This window comes from Hippocampus bargibanti, linkage group LG17, assembly GCF_051943395.1.
Source record: "Hippocampus bargibanti isolate YZ-2025 linkage group LG17, ASM5194339v1, whole genome shotgun sequence".
Lineage (NCBI taxonomy): Eukaryota > Metazoa > Chordata > Actinopteri > Syngnathiformes > Syngnathidae > Hippocampus > Hippocampus bargibanti.
Genome location: NC_142750.1, coordinates 12,433,149 through 12,451,435, shown reverse-complemented (window position 1 = coordinate 12,451,435; position 18,287 = coordinate 12,433,149). Strand labels below are relative to the sequence as shown.

General features: G+C 42.7%; 1 protein-coding gene and 1 long non-coding RNA gene across 2 annotated transcripts; one reads left to right on the top strand and one right to left on the bottom strand.

Moving 5' to 3' along the window:
• Positions 1 to 236: 236 nt before the first annotated feature.
• On the bottom strand, positions 237 to 1,019 carry LOC148885811 (uncharacterized). The gene is made up of 3 exons (XR_016118002.1): positions 784 to 1,019; positions 644 to 709; positions 237 to 469 (listed from the first exon to the last, which is right to left on the bottom strand). It is a non-coding gene; the product is annotated as an uncharacterized LOC148885811 (long non-coding RNA).
• A 136-nt stretch (positions 1,020 to 1,155) lies between these two features.
• On the top strand, positions 1,156 to 17,594 carry ern1 (endoplasmic reticulum to nucleus signaling 1). Its single transcript, XM_089018179.1, has 22 exons — positions 1,156 to 1,409; positions 5,823 to 5,943; positions 7,926 to 7,959; positions 8,095 to 8,167; positions 8,290 to 8,362; positions 8,905 to 9,027; positions 9,309 to 9,410; positions 9,483 to 9,744; positions 9,990 to 10,068; positions 10,601 to 10,760; positions 10,838 to 10,953; positions 11,981 to 12,175; positions 12,686 to 12,950; positions 13,026 to 13,116; positions 13,183 to 13,372; positions 13,512 to 13,611; positions 13,700 to 13,899; positions 15,318 to 15,465; positions 15,547 to 15,674; positions 15,820 to 15,943; positions 16,499 to 16,566; positions 16,649 to 17,594. The coding sequence occupies exons 1-22, from the start codon at positions 1,338 to 1,340 to the stop codon at positions 17,084 to 17,086; spliced, it is 3,162 nt and encodes a 1,053-aa protein (XP_088874305.1). The 5' UTR covers positions 1,156 to 1,337; the 3' UTR covers positions 17,087 to 17,594.
• The last annotated feature ends 693 nt before the right edge of the window (positions 17,595 to 18,287 follow it).

Here is an 18,287-nt window from a genome sequence, read left to right as displayed (position 1 = left end):
GTTTGCGCACTATTGATGATTCACCTGTCCATGTTTAGTTGCCTCACAGGCCATTTTGTTTCCCAGTGTCAGTTTTTTATAAGGCAGGAAAGTGCCTTTATAATAAGCAAACATTCCTCCTCGGTGAAACATCTTCTGCAGTCATGCTTTAAAAAAAACTGTGCCGTTATTGTTGTACAAATTATTTGCAGTGAAGAAGCATTGCTGTTGTGTTCAGTCATGTCCGAATGTTATGGTTCAGGTCACTGTGGATCAATTAAAAAAGTTTTGCTCTGATAAATGGGCGTCATAATTGATAAAGATGATGAGCAAAATGGCATTCAGTTAATACTTTGTCAAATGCACTGCATCTGCAACACACCCCATCGATTAAATGAGAGTCGCGTTAGTGAGGGAAATGCTTCATTTGAAGATGGATCGTGCTCTTCGAGCGTTCCCTTGCTCTTCCTTGATCCGCCGTCACAGAAGGCTGCAGCATGAGAAAATTGACATGTAAATTAGAGTACAGCAGACAGACACAACACGTGCATGAAACACCGCGTTTGTTCAGATTTTAGGTTAACTTCATTTTGTATCGGAAGTCCAACGCATTTGAATCATCAAACAAACAAAGTACGTATTTGCATGCTGAAAGCATACATACATGGTCAGGAACGGCCTCCACACGTGCTTAGCCACGTGGCTGCAACGTGACAACTATTTCACAAGCCTGGACAAAGAAAAAAACGCAATTGGGTACAGTTTAAGTATGTCAATTTTGTGTGGATGGAGGACATTTCTTACCGTCACATATTTGTCAATCGATGCGTCCCAGTGGTCATCCTGACCTCTCGTGGCAAACGAGCCCTTAGGAAACTTACCAAATAAATCATTACATGTTCATCTTTGTTTGGAATTCGTAAAGAAAAAGTCACGTAAATAACTTGCGATCATTAAAAGCCCACTCCGGGGCACTGGCGGTCTAATCAAGGAAAGCATGTTTGAGCAAAGCTGGCCAAAACTGCAATGATAACCGGACACGAACCTGGAAGTTTTATTTATCATTTCCGGGACCTATACTCGTCTTTCATTGGCTGGTGCCGCGACTCTGGACTCCCCTCCTCCACTCGCGTAGCACGTAGACTACGAAGTCCCGCCCCTTATCATGGTATCATTTCAGGAAGAAAAAAAACTAACTTGCTGCGGACGGTTTCAGCGCTGCCTGCCATAATGCTGTTTTTAGCTTTTGACCGAGCATTTCACAATACTGTATTCGCATGGGGATCCAAATGACGTCTTGTATGGAGTGACGGACCTCGAAGAGCAGTCGCCTCCTTTTGGCCATCAGACCCCAAAAGATGGACTGGACAGTCAGAACCCGGGCCCTGGTGTGGTGCATTTTGCTTTACTACGCCGCTCTACCACTCCAGGTGAGAACTAGCTGACGTTTGAATTAACAGACTATATCAATACAACGTTACTTATACTGTCTTGTAAGTGTTAAACGAATTCGTTCAAATGAATAGTGGTTATTAACTTGTGAACAGTCTGCTTAGCTGAATAAGCAAATAATACATGAGGTTAGGAGCTGCACACAATCTGGCGAATAAATGTAAAATCGCGCTATTGATAACTTGTATTTATTTGTGACAGTTACGGTGACACGTTGTCGGCTTCGCTTTCATTCTTTATACTTATACTTTATACTCGTTCGTCATTGTTATAAGCATTAGTTGTATATCAAAGCAAGGATGTGGCTTTGTATCTAAATTCGATCCCTCCACTCGGCTAAATAAACCTCAGATGGGCTGTGACGAGCCGGACACGCGTATGATATAGCGTTGAATACTTGCTGTAGATGCTACAGAGTAATTCATCTTTATATTTGAATTGTATCACAGCAGAGGAAGTAGCAACATGACTTGATGTTTTTAGAGTACATCACACTTTCCCCAGGAAGTCACTGAACTCATCACTTCTCATCTCAATTTTATCTCACATTGGTTAATTTGTGGAATGTATTTAGGGATATCAAAGGGCCCAAATTTCCCCACGTTTGAGTCTTGCCTTGGGCCTCACTGGAATTAACTTGTTCTTGTTGTGCAGGTTTTCTCCGGAAGCTTCCCCAGGCATCCTAAATCCCATGCATTTTAGGCTCATTGAAAACTCAAAAGGCATCCAGACGCAGCATTTAATTCATAGGGTGTACGGACGACAGGCAGCGGCGCGTGAGCTTTGCAAATTATTTGGTGATGGTCGTGAAGGAGAAAGTAATGTCATGGGTCCACTGGTTTGGAGGTATGGTATAGGCTACTGGTCATGATTTCCACGGAAAGCACTGGATTTGCTCATGTTGGAAGTTTGCATTCCAATGACATCGCAAGACCTGGGGAAGGTTTGGCTCACCCTTGAGACACAGCTTTGAGGTGTACTTCTGACTGGGGGCAGTCCGACAGCCTTCTAACATCTTGTCATTGTGCCCTCGTCCGCTACCTAGATTAAGTTCTACATTTCTTTCCCCCTGTCAAAGAATACGGCTTTGACTCAACTGTTTGGTTTCAAATCGTACATATGTGCTCTCTCTGTTTGTTGCCTCTGACTGGTCACTGTGACCTTCAAGTCCACTCACCCAGAACCAACACAGGCTGCTTTGGTCACAAATAAATTGTGGTGTTGTGCTATCTTATCACAGCTGCAGATTGGGCTGTGTGTGATCGTGTGTGAGTCCGACACGTGACCGCTGAAACACCGCCACGCTTGTGATAAACACACAAAGGTGACCACGTTTGACATGTACCTAAACTAATATGCGTCGGAAATGTCAAATGCGATCGTTTTATGATGACACACACTTTGTCGAAGCACAGATCGTTTCATTGTTACGTTTGCTCATGCAGATGATACGACTGTTGTGTTAAGCAGTAGTATGTTAAATATCTGACTTGCATTGGTGTCTGGTGGGAACTTGAAAGCTAAACAACCAAGGGATGTGCTCGTATTTGCCCAGCCCTGAAGGAAAACAGACAATTAGTCTGGTCATATTACAGTTGCACCGTTGCATTACTCACCCACCTCCATTTTTGGCCAGTATTTTTTTTTTTCATTCATTTTCAGCGGTTGCGCTACTTTTGACAAACAGTTTCGCGATTTGCTTTGTGCCCTGATAAGGCTTGTCCAGTCATGGTTTGAAACACACCACTTGGCCCCTCCGTTCAAGATGCTTAGCGATGCAGCTGGTGAACAGCGCAGTGACACAAACCAAAGTACTTGCGCTAAACTCTGGCCCAGCTCCAGAAGGGAAACTGAAAATCTCGATCGGTGAAGCCGCCCAGTTCTCCAATTTTATGAAATCATCTTACACAAGAAACTCATATCACGTTCAACTTGTAACAAAACTTGTTTCTGTATCCTGACTTCTTACAGATGTCCTTAAATGTTTTTAGATTATTGGTGTAGCTTGTAAAGTGAGGACACAGAATAACTGAGTGCAATACTGTACATGCTTCCGAGTGGGAGCGGTCACAGGTGCGCAATATTGACAGAAACGGATGTGAAATTACGGGCGGATCTTTCAGAGCAAAAAGAACAATTTACAAGGCTCTCGTTTGTATTTGAATGTTTAAACTTGTGCATGACATTCAAAATTATAATAATATTATCGGGCGGCCCAGTGCTCCGGTGGTTAGCATGTCAACCTTACAGTGCATAGGTAATTCAATGCCAGCTCTGGCCTCCTTTGTGTGGAGTTTGCATGCTCTCCCCCGGCCCGCGTGGGTTTTCTCCGGGTACTCCAGTTTCTTCCCACATTCCAAAAAGACATGCATGGCAGGATTATTGAACACTCCAAATTGTCCCTTGGTGTGAGTGCAGATGATTTTTCTCTGTGTGCCCTGCAATTGGCTTGGCAACCGGTTCAGGGTGTCCTTCGGCTACTGTCCAAAGACAGATAGGATTCACTGTAGACCTCATCCCCCCTGCCCCATCCCTAATGAGGATAAGTGGACAGAGAAAAAGTTGTCTCCGGGCAATAAAAAGCGATGGGATCCAAGAAAATCAACTTGTGTGCAGTTGCGCCTTTTCGGAAGCACAAATATGCCAATAATGTCGTTGAATGGGTGGAATGTCTGTGCCATTTGACTGTCATCGCTGGACAACTCTGGGGCGTTTGTGATTTTTTGCGCCTGTAATGGACAGCATCTTCACAGCCCCGCTTTGTTCAGTGGAAAGGTCGGTGCTGTTGGACAGTCTGCGGCTGGATGGGTGCATGGCTTGAGGAGCCCGCGATGAGAAAGAAGCATCAGCACAGAGCGTCGACGCGTATGTGGAACTGTCGCGGCTTGGAATTGAAGCGGATTCACGTGGGACAGGAGATCTGAGACAGTCTCTTTTCGTCAATGGATGCTAAAACTTCATTTATGCTTTCAACCTTTAGCTTGCAGCAGACGTGCACATTCCACCATGACGTCCCTGGTCCATTGGTGAAAAGGATGCTTTGATCATCTCTTCTTTCATCTAGAACTGTTGTCATTATTGGATTGGATTTTGGATTGGATTGGATTTGCCTTTATTAGACTCGCAGTGGAGAAATTTACATTTCACAGCAGCAAAGTTATGAAAGGAATGAAATTATTTATTATTATTTAGTTTATTTGTTCTTTTTACTTCAAGATGGCACCATGAGAGTGGCTGCCTTTCCAGCAGCTCCTATATGTTGTTTTTCTACTGGCTTTCCTTTCACCTTCCTTTCATAACTTTGCTGCTGTGAAATGTAAATATCTCCAGTGCGAGACTAATAAAGGCTATATCCAATCCTAAACTGGTGGTCCCAATTGTACTCCATGACGGATTTTGCAGCTTTTTATGGGGAGGGGGGGGGGATTTGTGTTCCTCTTAAGAGCTTTTGAAATCCACACGCCTGCGCCCTCTCCCACCCATCAAAAGTGGCTAAATGCTGAGATAAGTGTATTAGCAATTATCGATGGGTAATCTGCATTCTATGCAAGGGCACAGGTCAAGGGGATTAGTGAGACATTTTAATCAGTACCAGAGAGGTTCAGGTGCACACGGGTGACAATCGCCGTTGCTCACTTGTTCATGGTATCACAAAAAAAGTTATACCGTCTTGATAGTTTTTTTGTTTGGTTGACAAAACCGGGCCTCTCATAAGGATCAAAAGAAAAATACGTAGAAGAAAAGTGACAGTCAATAAATCCAGAAACACTTTGTTGTCAAAGCTGCATTTTTAGAATTCCATTGCAGCCTAATGGAACAACTCCCCTCAACCAACGTGTTTTACGTGGAAGGTCAAGTCGCGTCCCTGCTACATTGGTCTCACTTTTCTTTTTATATATATATATATCAGAAAAACATCTCATTTGACAGAGGTTGTGTCAACTGTGTACTGTGGATCAGAGCTTATTTGTTTTCATATGCTTTCATGGTGGTATACTACACAAAGACGATCAAACGTTGGTCTTGCTAAGCCCAAAAAAATAATCAATACTTTTCTGGAACGGAATCACATATCCTCAAGTTTTCAAATCTTGTGGTTTCACAAATATTGACACAGGTCATCAACCATCAATGACGGGACTGATGTGGAACATTAGTAATGAGCATCTTGGCACATGACATTAGAACACGTGTAGAAATTCTCCAAAATGCCACCATGCTTTTACATAAGGGAATGCAAAAGTTGCATATTCTCAAAACGTCGCATCAAGATGTCCCACTTTTGAAAGAAACTTCTGTTTAACTGCAGTTTATGACGGTTGCCGAGGTGATTTGACTCCAGTTCTTAATGACCATAGAACTGATATTTGTCTCCCTTACCGTCTTTTCAGGTGCTTTGTAACGCCAGCACGGTTTCGCTTCCTGAAAACTTGCTCTTTGTGTCCACCCTGGAAGGAAACCTGCATGCCGTCAGCAAAAAATCTGGGGCCATTAAATGGACACTGAAAGAAGGTAAGAGGAGAAGTACCGTTGCCTTTTTTGTTGTTGTTGTTATCGTCTGATTGTAATCTACCGGCCTGAGGCACCCTGTTTTATATTTCTACATATCAGGAGAAAGCGTATGAATGGCCATGGATGGTCACCATATCTGTGGCATGAAAGTTAAGACCACGATGAAGCCATCATGAAAAATAGTTCAAAACATGACTTCAAATCCATAGTCCTATTTGAACCGACTTTGCGTTAGTTTACTCATGAAAAAAAAAAGGTTTCCGGGATTACTGCAGCTGCCGTGTTTGAGCCTGCACTTGAGTCATGCCGTGAGATCTTCTGTTGATTCTGGAAAGTGTGTAATAATTAACCCAGAGAGGGGCAAATAACTCCTACAGTTAAGGTCAAAGTGGGCAAGGGCACGCCAACATGGCGAAGATTCTGCGCTTGCGGAGTCCCTGCACGCTTTGGATTTGCAATAGATAAGATAGACCTTGGGAGATAGTTGTGTTGTTGTAGATTGTTCAACTCTGTGTGTCATTTTTCTCTCAAGATACGATCATCTAATCCAGAACATAAATAATCATAGTTCAGATGTATCCGTCACATCTTTTTGTTTTGTGTTTTTGGTAGTCACATGTGTCAAAGTCAAGGCCCGGGGGCCAAATTTGGCCCGCTACAGCATTTTATTCGGCACACTAAAGCAAATGAAACTTGTGAAATTCCATGATGCTTGCGAAAGTTCGAACCAAAATTTCTTATTGTCCCATGAAAACCACAATGACTTCAAATTTGAAAAACAGTCACTTATTCATTTGTTGTGCACTCTACATGCAATATGTGGAGGGGATTAAACATTGTAATGGTTTACCCGAAGTCACAACAGCCCTGGAGAGAAAACCGTAATTACAATGTGGCTCGCGGCAAAAGAACGACTTTGACGATCTCGTGGTAGATCTATTCAATTCATTGACTCGCGTTATGCCAGCGATTCATGCTAAACATTAAATCCACACATCCACACAACTTGTCAATTCGTGATGGCAAATGGACTTCTACCACGTGCACTCCTACCACCACGCCGGGTGCGAGCTTCACTCGGCGCAATGCAACGCAGGAAATTATGTCAGTCTTGTTTATTACTGCCCTAAGCATTGAGAGCCCATGAATACTGAGACTTGTTTCACCAGAGTTATTGACCAACCCCAGGTAATACGACCCTCCACCCCATACATACACACACATTGACTCCGCTTAAGGCATGACGAAAGTATCAACACCATCTGGTCCACACCCTGTATGTTCACACGAGAAATGTGCGTTGGTCACATTGTAATTTTTATTGATTGTGTGTTACAAGTTTTTTTTTAACTTGGCCGCTTTTCAAGACAATAACGCTCAATGATTTTGTCATTTTTAGTCAACTTTCTGGAGAAAATTGGATCTGACTTTCAAAACAGTGTTTAGCGTTGAGATTGATTTTTTGGTGGGATTTTGTTTTCACCAAAAAAAATGAATATCAGAGTTCAATTAAATCAACGCCATGGTGACAAAAAGGGAAAGAGGAGAAAATAAACCAAACAAATTCACAACAAAGCGCGAGACATGGATCAACACAATCAGCTCTTCTGCTCCGGCAGACAACGACGACTGGTGATCGTCTCTGACTGGCACTGGAAGCAATTGGTACAAACTTTGTGAGGATATAAAGAACAAAGCGGAAGATGCGTCGAGTTAATTCTTGCATTTTAAGGCGGCGGCCTTTTGCGATTTCATTTTATCATCAAGTTTCTGTACCGAGTGAGGATAACGCGGTCCCGAAAATGAATGAATAAAGTTTCTGTATGCCTGTAAAAAGCCTTCTGTGTTCTATTGTGAAACTGTTTTTTTTTTACCTGAATATTCTTGCTCTGTACCTCTTGGTCACAATGTGTCTTGCTCATTTATGCTTTTGTCGGTTTTGAATGCCAACTTGAAACATTTGTCATTTTGTCTCCTTACAGATCCAGTTCTTCAGGTCCCCACGCATGTTGCAGAGTATGTCATTTACGTGAACAATAGTTAAATGGATTTATAACATTTGAACTTTGTTTTAATGTACCTTTCAGTAGTTACGCTGAATTATACTTTTCTTTTGAATAAAAAAAATGTTTTTTTTTCTCCCCTTCCCAGGCCAGCCTTTTTGCCTGACCCCAACGATGGAAGTCTGTATTCTCTGGGTGGAAAGAACAATGAAGGCCTGACAGTAAGAGGAAATAACTTTAGCACAAATACTTTGCTCTCACTTCTCCCTCACTCTAGTATATTATCATAAAATAACTAAGAGCATTCCGGTTAGCTCATGTTTGTTTATTTGTTCTCAAACAGAAATTACCATTCACTATTCCTGAATTGGTGCAAGCGTCTCCCTGCCGTAGTTCTGATGGAATCCTTTACATGGGTAAGGCCGATTGTAGAATATTTACATGAAAAATAACAGGTTTTAAATATTTAAAAATATCTAGTATACGGGTATCAAACTTATTTTTTTGCCGCGGGCCACATTGCAATTACGGTTTCCTCTTGGGGGCTGTTATGAATTTGGGGAAGCCATTAGAATGTTTCATCCCCTCCACATATTCCATGTAGAGAGCACAACAAATTAATTTAAAGCAGATTCTTTACTTACAGACAGTGTAGACTAACTAGTTTTCAAATTGGAAGTAAGAAAAATGACTGTTATTGTAGTTTACGTGGGACACTTGGAAAATTCTGGTTCAGACTTGAGCAAGCATGATGGAATTTGACAATTTTGATTTGCTTTCGCGGCCCAAATAAAATGATGTTGCAGGCCAGATTTGGCCCACGGGCCTTGACTTTGACACCTGTCATCTACTAGGTGCAATATTATGATGCCTATCAACCCTTAATCCGTAAAACTTGGTCAGCATTATCACCCACTCTATGAACTAACATATTTTGTCTGTATGCGTGTGCGTGTAGGTAAGAAGCAGGACCTTTGGCACGTGGTAGACCTGTTGACTGGTGAGAAGCAGCAGACGCTGACATCGTCCTTTGCCGACATGCTGTGCCCATCCTCCTCTCTCCTCTATCTGGGACGCACAGGTGAAAAGAACTAACACATTTTCTCGCATGCTTTTTGAACACGCAACTTGAAATGCCTTTTCAAGGTGTTACATCACAAAAAAGAAAGAAGGGGCTTAGTCATGTGTTTTGGGTGTTTGACACATGACACCCTCTATTCAGAATTTAAGTTTCACTTTTCTACCCACTTGTTGGCATTGACGCATGAAATAGATAGTGGGGACTTTCCGCCATCTCATTCCTGATGTTACATAAGCAAAACAATGCATTTATATTCCTGTGGCTTTTGTCTTTTGTTTTAGAATATACCATCACCATGTATGACACCAAAAGCAGAGAGCTGCGGTGGAACGCCACTTATTCGGATTATGCCTCCACCCTTCCTGATGATGACAGCAAATATAGTAAGTCATCAAGATGCGCTTACTCCATTGCGACCTTATCTGACGCTAATCCGCTGCCTGGCGAACCTGCAGAGATGGCCCATTTTGTGTCAAACGGCGACGGCCTTGTGGTGACAGTTGACAGCGACTCCGGTGACGTCCAGTGGGTCCAAAATTACAACTCACCTGTCGTGGCAATGTACATTTGGCAGCGTGAGGGCCTCCGCAAAGTCCCCCACACTAACGTGGCCGTTGAAACACTGCGCTATCTTACGTTCATGTCTGGAGAGGTGGGCCGTATCACCCAGTGGAAGTATCCATTTCCGAAGGAGAAGAAGACAGATGATAAGTTAATGTAAGCTAACTGAGTTCATCCTGTATGCTCTTTGCTGTACATATTTGAGAATCCTCCCTTGACATGGTCATCACGTGCATGGTGACAAATACACACTGACATATGTCATGTTTTATTTCTTGATTTAGCCCCGAAAAAATGTTTACGTTCACATACAAGTAAATATGATGCCAGATATACTGTACATGTTACATATACATACATGTCATTTAAGTTTTTTATTTTTTTTATTTTAACTATTTCAGGTCCACTTTGTATGTGGGTAAATATTCCACCAGCTTGTATGCGTCTCCTTCTCTGGTGCACGATGGAGTCACGGTGGTGGTGAGTGACTCTTGTAAATTTCCACATCGTGGAACGATTAAAGGCTTTCTGATTCTGATTATATTGTTAACACTTCTGAAAATTAAGGCATGGAGACATTAGATGTGCATATTCATTTTTAGTTTCCCAAAGACTAGCACTAGTTTTTATTCAATTATTCAGTTCAAGAGATATTTTTGCTGTCAATTGTGTATGTTGTTGTGTAGAAGAAAAGTCACGTTTTGATGTTTAAGATGTCAAAAGCAAAAAAATAGTGCTCCCAAAATTGAAATGCATGCTTTGACAAAAAGGTCCCCCTTTCCGTATTTTCCTTCAAAAACGTAAATCTGATGAAATTTAGCCATTTTGTAATGCTATTTTCAAAATATAGAAGTAGCTTTTTTCAGATGAAAGAGGACAGTCTCCCGTTTTGGTAGCCTGCAGGTTTACATCGCACTGGATCACAGTAATAATCTGTGGGATTTTCATATCTGTCGAAAATCCAGTGAAATGAATGTGATTGAATGAGTTCAATATTTGTTTACATGTGCAGCCTCGGGGAAGCACCTTCCCAATGCTTGAGGGTCCAGACAGGCAGGAGACGGATGAGGACGAAGAGTGTGTCATTACGCCGAGCACCAGTGTCAAATTCAACTCTGCGCTCCGCGAGCGCAACCGTATTAACTACATGCGGAATTACCTGCTGCTCATCGGTACTATAAAATACTTTGTAAATTCAATAAAAAATGAGGCTGTTTTCCATTTCAAACATGAGAGACTTGTTTTTAAGGTCATCACGAGACACCCCCTGAAGCCCACAACAAGATCCTGGAAAGATTCCCTGACAGCTTTCCCCGTAACCAGGCCAACGTCATTCCACCGAGTAGTAACAAGAAAGCTGAGGAGGTGAGTGTGTGTGTGTGTGTGTGTGTGTGTGTGTGTGTGTGTGTGTGTGTGTGTGTGTGTGTGTGTGTGTGTGTGTGTGTGTGTCTGTGTCTGTGTGTGTGTCTGTGCACGTGTGTGCACGTGTGCACGTATGCGCGTGCGAGTGTTTGTGTCTGTATTGCGTAAATGTGTACCAAATGCTGTGGTCCTTAAAGGACAACTGACGTATCCGGACAAGTTCTGTCCATAATTTGTAAAATCGCTTCAAATGACTTCTACTGAGCATATTTTACAAAGAGTCCACCGCATATAGTGATATTTTATGTTTTAAAACTCGCGCTGAATATTCCAGGAGTCTTGTTTTCGAGTTGGTGACGAGTCCTCACGTTACGTCATTGAAGGAACGCCCCTGACCGAAAAAAGGACACATTGTAGCAGTCCTTCCATCACGTCAATGCATTTTTTCTGTACTTTGGTCTGAAAACTTCGTGTAGCACCAAAAAGAGGCAGAAGATGGCGACAAAGCTCCGTGTAAGGTATTAATCAGCTCGTGGAAACGGGCTGATTAATTCCTTACACGGAGCTTTGTCGCCATTTTCTGCCTCTTTTGGTGCTACATTTCCCGCCCCCAGATACCTCAAAATGGCACGGAATAAATTCTTTAATCGATTGCAAACATGTATGCTTTCCTCTTCAGAACTATTTGAATCATATTCATAACTGGACGTGTAACAAGAAAGCATATTCTCCAAATCTGAAGCCATTGTTTTGATTCACTAGCAATGCAAGACATCTTGGCGTGACGTCACAAACTGGGGGCGAGACTTTCTGAAAATGGCCAATTCGCAGCTCAATTTTTTGCAGATTTTGGACACTTTAAGTCATTTTTATTGGGGTTTTGCATTTGACTAAAAATATCAGCCTGCGTGTTTTGGGTATTTTAGATGCTATAAAACGTTTTTCTGATGTCAGTTTCGAAACAAAAAAAGTGATGTAGGTTGTCCTTTAAGGGTACTTTCTGACACCACTTTCTTTCTTCATTCTGTAGAATGTGAAAAATGTTGTCATGGAGGACATTCCACCTACTGCTATGCCTGAAATGTCAATCCAAGAACCCGGGCTTGATGGTCGCAATGTTCGCCCGGAAGCCTCTGTGGACTCCATGCTGAAAGACATGGCCACCATTATCTTTTCCACATTCCTCTTGGCGGGTTGGGTGGCTTTTGTGATCACATACCCCAAGGCAAGTCATATACGAGTACTTTCATCTAGACCTCTGCTCCATGCAGTAGTACTCCCATTTATTAAATTAATTGATACCAGAAGAAATTTCATCACTAGAAAGTAGAGATGCGTTTTGCATCTAAATGCCCCAGTTTGTTCCGACCAGCCATCGCCCAATTGGGGAACACTTTTTTTCTGGGTCATTCACATTTACTTAAAATTATCGGGAACGCTTCATGGCGGCGAATGATAGGGACGCTGCAAAGACACATTCATCCATCTACACATGCGGACGAATCTGGCTAAAATTTCCTCTTAGCCAATGCGATGCCAGGATGATGCTCTGTAATAGCCAATGGCAGAGCAGCGGAAAGTATGTTTCGTTCAGGAAAGTTGGAAAGTCTGGTTTTATTTTTCCTATCTTGAAATTTCTTTCGTGACTAGAGGCAATATTTTCCTGTTGAGGAATTTTGTAACTTGAAAACGTCGAATGACGGAACGTTTGTAAGAAAAGCTGTTGTTTTTGCAGAGTGTCCACAAGGAGCAGCAGCTGCAGCACCAGGAGTTCCAACGACAAATGGCTGAAAAATTGGATATGCTGCAGAGGCAGCAGCCTTTCTCCGCTGCGGACATGTCGCTTCCTCTGGTCCCGGACAGCGACTACCTGGAAGTGGCTCACGCTCGCTCAGAATGCTCGGACCACAGCAGCCCAAATGTCACCCCGCGTGCCTCCAACCACTCCAATCTCTCCGTTTCTGAGCTGGGCAGCTCTGCCAACGAACATGAGGATGGAGGTGAAGTAAAGGCATTGTATTGTGTATATTTGTAGAAAACACCCTTTTGACCGTTTGCTCTTTTTGTCGCATTAGAGGACGACTCCAACATTGTCAGAGTGGGCAACATCATGTTCCATCCCAAACAGGTGTTGGGTCATGGCGCTGAGGGTACCATCGTATACAAGTAAGTATGAAAATGACAGGATATTGGTGTTGGGGTGTCCTTAACAACCCACATCACCTCCACCAGGGGTCAATTTGACAATCGTCCGGTGGCAGTGAAAAGGATACTCCCAGAGTGTTTCAGCTTTGCTGACCGGGAAGTTCAGCTGCTGCGGGAGTCAGACGAGCACCCAAACGTCATTCGGTACTTCTGCACCGAGAGGGATCGCCAGTTCCAGTACATTGCCACCGAGCTATGTGCTGCCTCTCTTCAAGAGGTTTCGCAATCATTCATTTTGATATTTATTCCGGACACGAACATTATTTATTTATTGTTTTTTTTTTTTTTTTTTTTTAATTTTATTTATCATATATGAAGCTTTGGTTGTGAGCATAACTCTTTTTGGGTTTGTCTAGTATGTGGAGATGAGAGATTTTGACCGTCATGGACTGGAGCCGGTAATGCTATTGCAACAGGCCATATCGGGATTGGCTCATCTGCACTCCCTCAGCATAGGTAATTGTTTTAATCTGGTTGTTCTCTATTCACCAAAACATTACACTGTTAACCCATTTCTACTTCAATTTTGACCTCTTCCTTACAGTCCACAGAGACCTGAAACCTCACAACATTTTAGTGTCCATGCCTAATGCCCATGGTCGGGTCAGGGCCATGATCTCAGACTTTGGCTTGTGCAAAAAATTAGCAGTAGGCCGCCATAGTTTCAGCAGAAGGTCCGGAGTGCCAGGGACAGAGGGCTGGATCGCTCCCGAGGTTCTCAGCGAGGACTGCAAAGACAATCCGGTGAGTTCAAAGAATCAGTTTCAAGCATGGAAAAAAAAATTCAGTCTACCTCTAGCGTCCAATATAATTGATACGTAGTTATAGCTTTACCCTGTTGACAATGACAAACCCTGCCATTTTCTGCTTTATAATAATTTTACTGGATAAAAGGTACATTGAATGTTACATGAAACACAACACTATTTGCATTTGATTGAAGGTGAATTGACAACAATATATTTTAATGGCGGCGGCCCTGACTACTTAGCACGTCGGCCTCGCAGTGCTGGACTGTAGAGTTCGATTTGGGCTACGCCCGTCCTGTGTGGAGTGTGCAGGTTTTCCCTGTCTTTGCAAGGTTTTTTTCTTCCGTGTACTCCGGTCTTCACCCACCTTCCAAAAACATGCATGGCATGTCACTGGATCATTCTAAATTGTCCCAAGGTGTGACTGTGTATTGTTTGTTCTTTGTCTATGTGTGCCTTCCAATTAGCTGGCAACCAGTTCAGGGTGTTACCCGACCCACAGCCCTATGACAGCTGGGACAGGCTCCGGCACGCCCCGCGATCATATCATCAGAAAATGGATGGATGGATATTTTAATGGCATTTATTTGTTGACTGGATCATTGTGCTTTGTTATTTTATCTTTTATTCTTTTAATCAGGTGGTCAGTGTAAAATATATGAATATTCAGGAAGTCTTGTTTTTGAGTTGGTGACGAGTCTGTACGTGACGTCACTAAAGAAACGCCCCTTAACTGAAAAAAAGACACATTGTAGCAGTCCTTCCATCACGTCAATGTATTTTCCTGTGTTTTTTTGGTCTGAAAACCTTGTGTTGCACCCAAAAGCCGCCAGAAGGCCAGAAGAGGGCGTCCAAGCGCCATATAAGGAATTTATCAGCCTGAGGAAACAGAGGTGGCCACAGGAGGTCGCCATTTTGGGCCTCTTTTCTGGTGATCGTTTCCCCACAATGTTGCCTCAAAATGGCATGGAATAAATTCTTTAATCGATTGCAAATATGTATGCTTTCCTCTTCAGAACTATTTGAATCATATTCATAACTGGAGGTGTAACAAGAAAGCATATTCTCTGAATCTGAAGCCATTGTTTTGATGCTCAAGCAATGCAAGACGTCTTTGCGTGACGTCACAAACTGGGGGCGGGACATTCTCAAAATGCCCAATTCGCAGCTCAATTTTTTGCAGATTTTGGACACTTTAAGTCATTTTTATTGGTGTTTCGCATTTGAACAAAAATATCACACTGCGTATTTTAGATGCTATAAAACGTTTTTCTGATGTCAGTTAAAAAACAAAAAAGTGACGTTGGTTGTCCTTTAAAAATGGAGAAACTTGTCATTTTAAGAAAAACATGTTTTTGGAGGGTAAACTGTATATTATCAGGAAAAAAAATTACCATTTGGTCTCGTTTGTAGACATGCACTGTTGATATCTTCTCTGCTGGATGCGTCTTCTACTACGTGGTGTCTCAAGGTAGCCACCCTTTCGGCAAGTCACTGCAAAGGCAGGCCAACATCCTTTTGGGAACATACAGCTTAGATTATCTACAGACCGACAAACATGGTGAGGCCTCAACCAAACTGTTGGCTTCCTAGCAAGGTTTGGTGGAGATTTGTGGGGGACTGTGTCATTTTCTTGATCCAGGTGACATTGTAGCCCGAGACCTGATAGAGCAGATGCTGAGCATGGATCCTCATATGAGGCCCTCGGCCGAGTGTGTTCTCAAACATCCTTTCTTCTGGACCCTGGAGAAGGAACTGCAGTTCTTTCAGGTCTGTCTTTTTTTATTACGATAGTCAAAATTGTTCGCAAATTAATTCGATATATTTTACAGGAGTACAGTCAAAGTAAATGCTGGGATTGGATTAAAGAGCGAGCCATGCAATCTAATCTTTGTGTGTTTGTTGGTGTTTGCAGGATGTGAGTGACAGAATCGAGAAGGAGCCGCTGGACGGAGCGATTGTGAGACGGCTGGAGCGAGGTGGGCGGGCTGTTGTCAAGAGTGACTGGAGGGAACATATCACTGTGCCGCTGCAAACGGGTAGGACATCAGTCTCCAATGCAAAGCATTTGGATAATAAACTTTAGTTTATTGCTATAGGTGAGATCTGATTTTTTTTACAAGGGCGAATGAGCCGGGGCTAATAGCTCATTCGATGTTCAATATGTTGAATATTTGAATTGATAATTCATTCAAGATCAAAACACACACCTCCCTCCTGTCATTTCTGTAGAAGTTGGTAACGTTAATGAAAAATAAAAAATTCTGGTGCCAATGTTATTGAGCATCAGGGAAATCAAATCTCAAAAGGGGCACAGGGGACCTACACCTGTCACCTAAATGCTATTTGTTTTTTCCAAAAGTGAAAGGTGAAAAAAATGGAATAAAATGTTATCTTTGTAAAATTCTTAGATTGTTTTTGGTTTATTATTAAAGCAAAGTTCTATCGCATTGTCTGTCCTCTGTGACATTTTGAATTGTGTGTTGGTGTTAACAGAATTTGCTAGGCGATGTGGTATTTTTATATCTGTCTGTCTGTCTATCTGTTTGTTTGCTTACTTATTTAACTCAACTCGCAATTCTCATTGCCTGCAGACCTGAGAAAGTTCCGTTCCTACAAAGGCAGCTCAGTCCGAGACCTCCTCCGTGCGATGAGGAACAAAGTAAGAGTAGGCTCTTTTTATTTCTGTGCACTGCTTCATGACCGGAGCATTTGAAAGTCTGAGACATGCGTTGTTTGAACAGAAACATCATTACCGCGAGTTACCTGTGGAGGTCCAGGAGACACTGGGGTCCATCCCTGATGACTTTGTTTCCTACTTTACGTCTCGTTTCCCCCATCTGTTAATGCACACATACCTGGCCATGAGGACCTGCGCTACAGAGAGGTTCTTCCTGCCTTACTATTCCAAAATGGCAAAAGTGGACCATCCGCCACAAAGCCAAACGCCGTCAACAGACATGTTACAACCACAAGAATCCACATATGTGTCACGAGTGGAGGCGCAGGAGGGACACGGCCCATCAGGACAACACGAAGCTGTTGCTTTTTTAGAACCTCCAGCCGAGTCTGCGGAAGCATCACCGTCAGACCTGCACTGGCACACACTTGCCTCGGAACCCCTGACATCTCATCTCCAGTTAAACGGGTCCAGCTTTCCAGACGGTGGTGGAGCAGCGTGAACATAGTCATCCGCATCTTGTACAAAATTGGGGAGTTTGCCTTAAAGAGTCGTGGGCCAGTTGCAACATTTTGTGCCGGTGAGGACCAGGCCTGCAGTGCCTGGGAGCTGCTTGGCCAGAACAGCTGCTGCACCCTGAATAAGTGCCTTCTGGGTTAAATACAAAAGAACTATTTGCAAGTTTGACAACTAAAAAGGTTGTTGGATTTTGCATTGTGCTGAACTGATCTCTTTTTTCTATTAATATCAAGTCCAAAAATAGTATTTGTTCTTAAAATGTCTGGCCATCTATTGTAGGAATTGTTGACGATTATTGTTGAACATGTGGGGTCTTTTATTGTGCAATGTTGTATTTTGCAGTACATTTGTACACTGTCCAGATATTGTATGAATATTTTTATAGACTTAATCCATGTGGCAAATGTGCCTTTTAAAAAAGTAATAACTCAACAGAAGAAAGAAAAACAAGATGTCCATGTGCTCTTCGGCTCCAGGTGGTTCTAATTGACCATTGTAAATGTGCCTGGTAATGCTGCTAGCGTTTCTCTTGTCAGTCACAACTGTTGTGCGGATGTGCTATACGTGGACTGTCTTCTGAAGTTTTCAAGACCAGAATACTGCAGGAATTTTTTTTTTTTCAAAATTATGTGATTATCTATTCAAGTATGTTAAGGTCGGTCTGTAGAACGCTTGTGCTGTGGGGCGTCCCATATATGTCAAATTGAAGTTGATAACTTGCACATTAAATTCTATTTTGTTTTTTTACTGAAATTTACTGTGCTGTACTGTTTAAGATGGTTTAAGCTGGTCCTTCGTGTTGTAGTGTTCACCCGCAAGTGCCGGACTTGCCGCTTTGGTGCTATTCCAACTCTGTGTGTGAGTCAAAGAAGTCTCCACATTGCTATCAGCCTTTTTTCCTCTCTGAAGTCAGTGACAATTAAAAGGATAAGCAGGTAATGGGAAGTGGGTGGAAACATCCTGAATCAGAGCAGTTCAAAACACTAGAGGTGTGTCGTTCTCGAACGAATCGACTCTTAAGAACCGGTTCTTTAAAGTGAACGTCTGGAACCGCTCCTAGTTGGGAGCCATTTAGAGCCCCCCCCCCCCCCCCCACACACACACACACACACACACACACACACACACAAAATTGGGTTAAAACCGCACGTGATTGGTCAATATCCGTGGTAGAAGACGGGGGG

What these genes read in the sequence shown, in the direction of transcription:
- ern1 (XM_089018179.1), top strand. Translation starts at nt 1,338, where the DNA reads ATGGACTGGACAGTCAGAACCCGGGCCCTGGTGTGGTGCATTTTGCTT. An exon ending in CCTCTATCTGGGACGCACAG is followed by an intron (nt 9,028 to 9,308) that starts GTGAAAAGAACT and finishes CTTTTGTTTTAG; the next exon opens with AATATACCATCACCATGTAT. An exon ending in AAGACAGATGATAAGTTAAT is followed by an intron (nt 9,745 to 9,989) that starts GTAAGCTAACTG and finishes TAACTATTTCAG; the next exon opens with GTCCACTTTGTATGTGGGTA.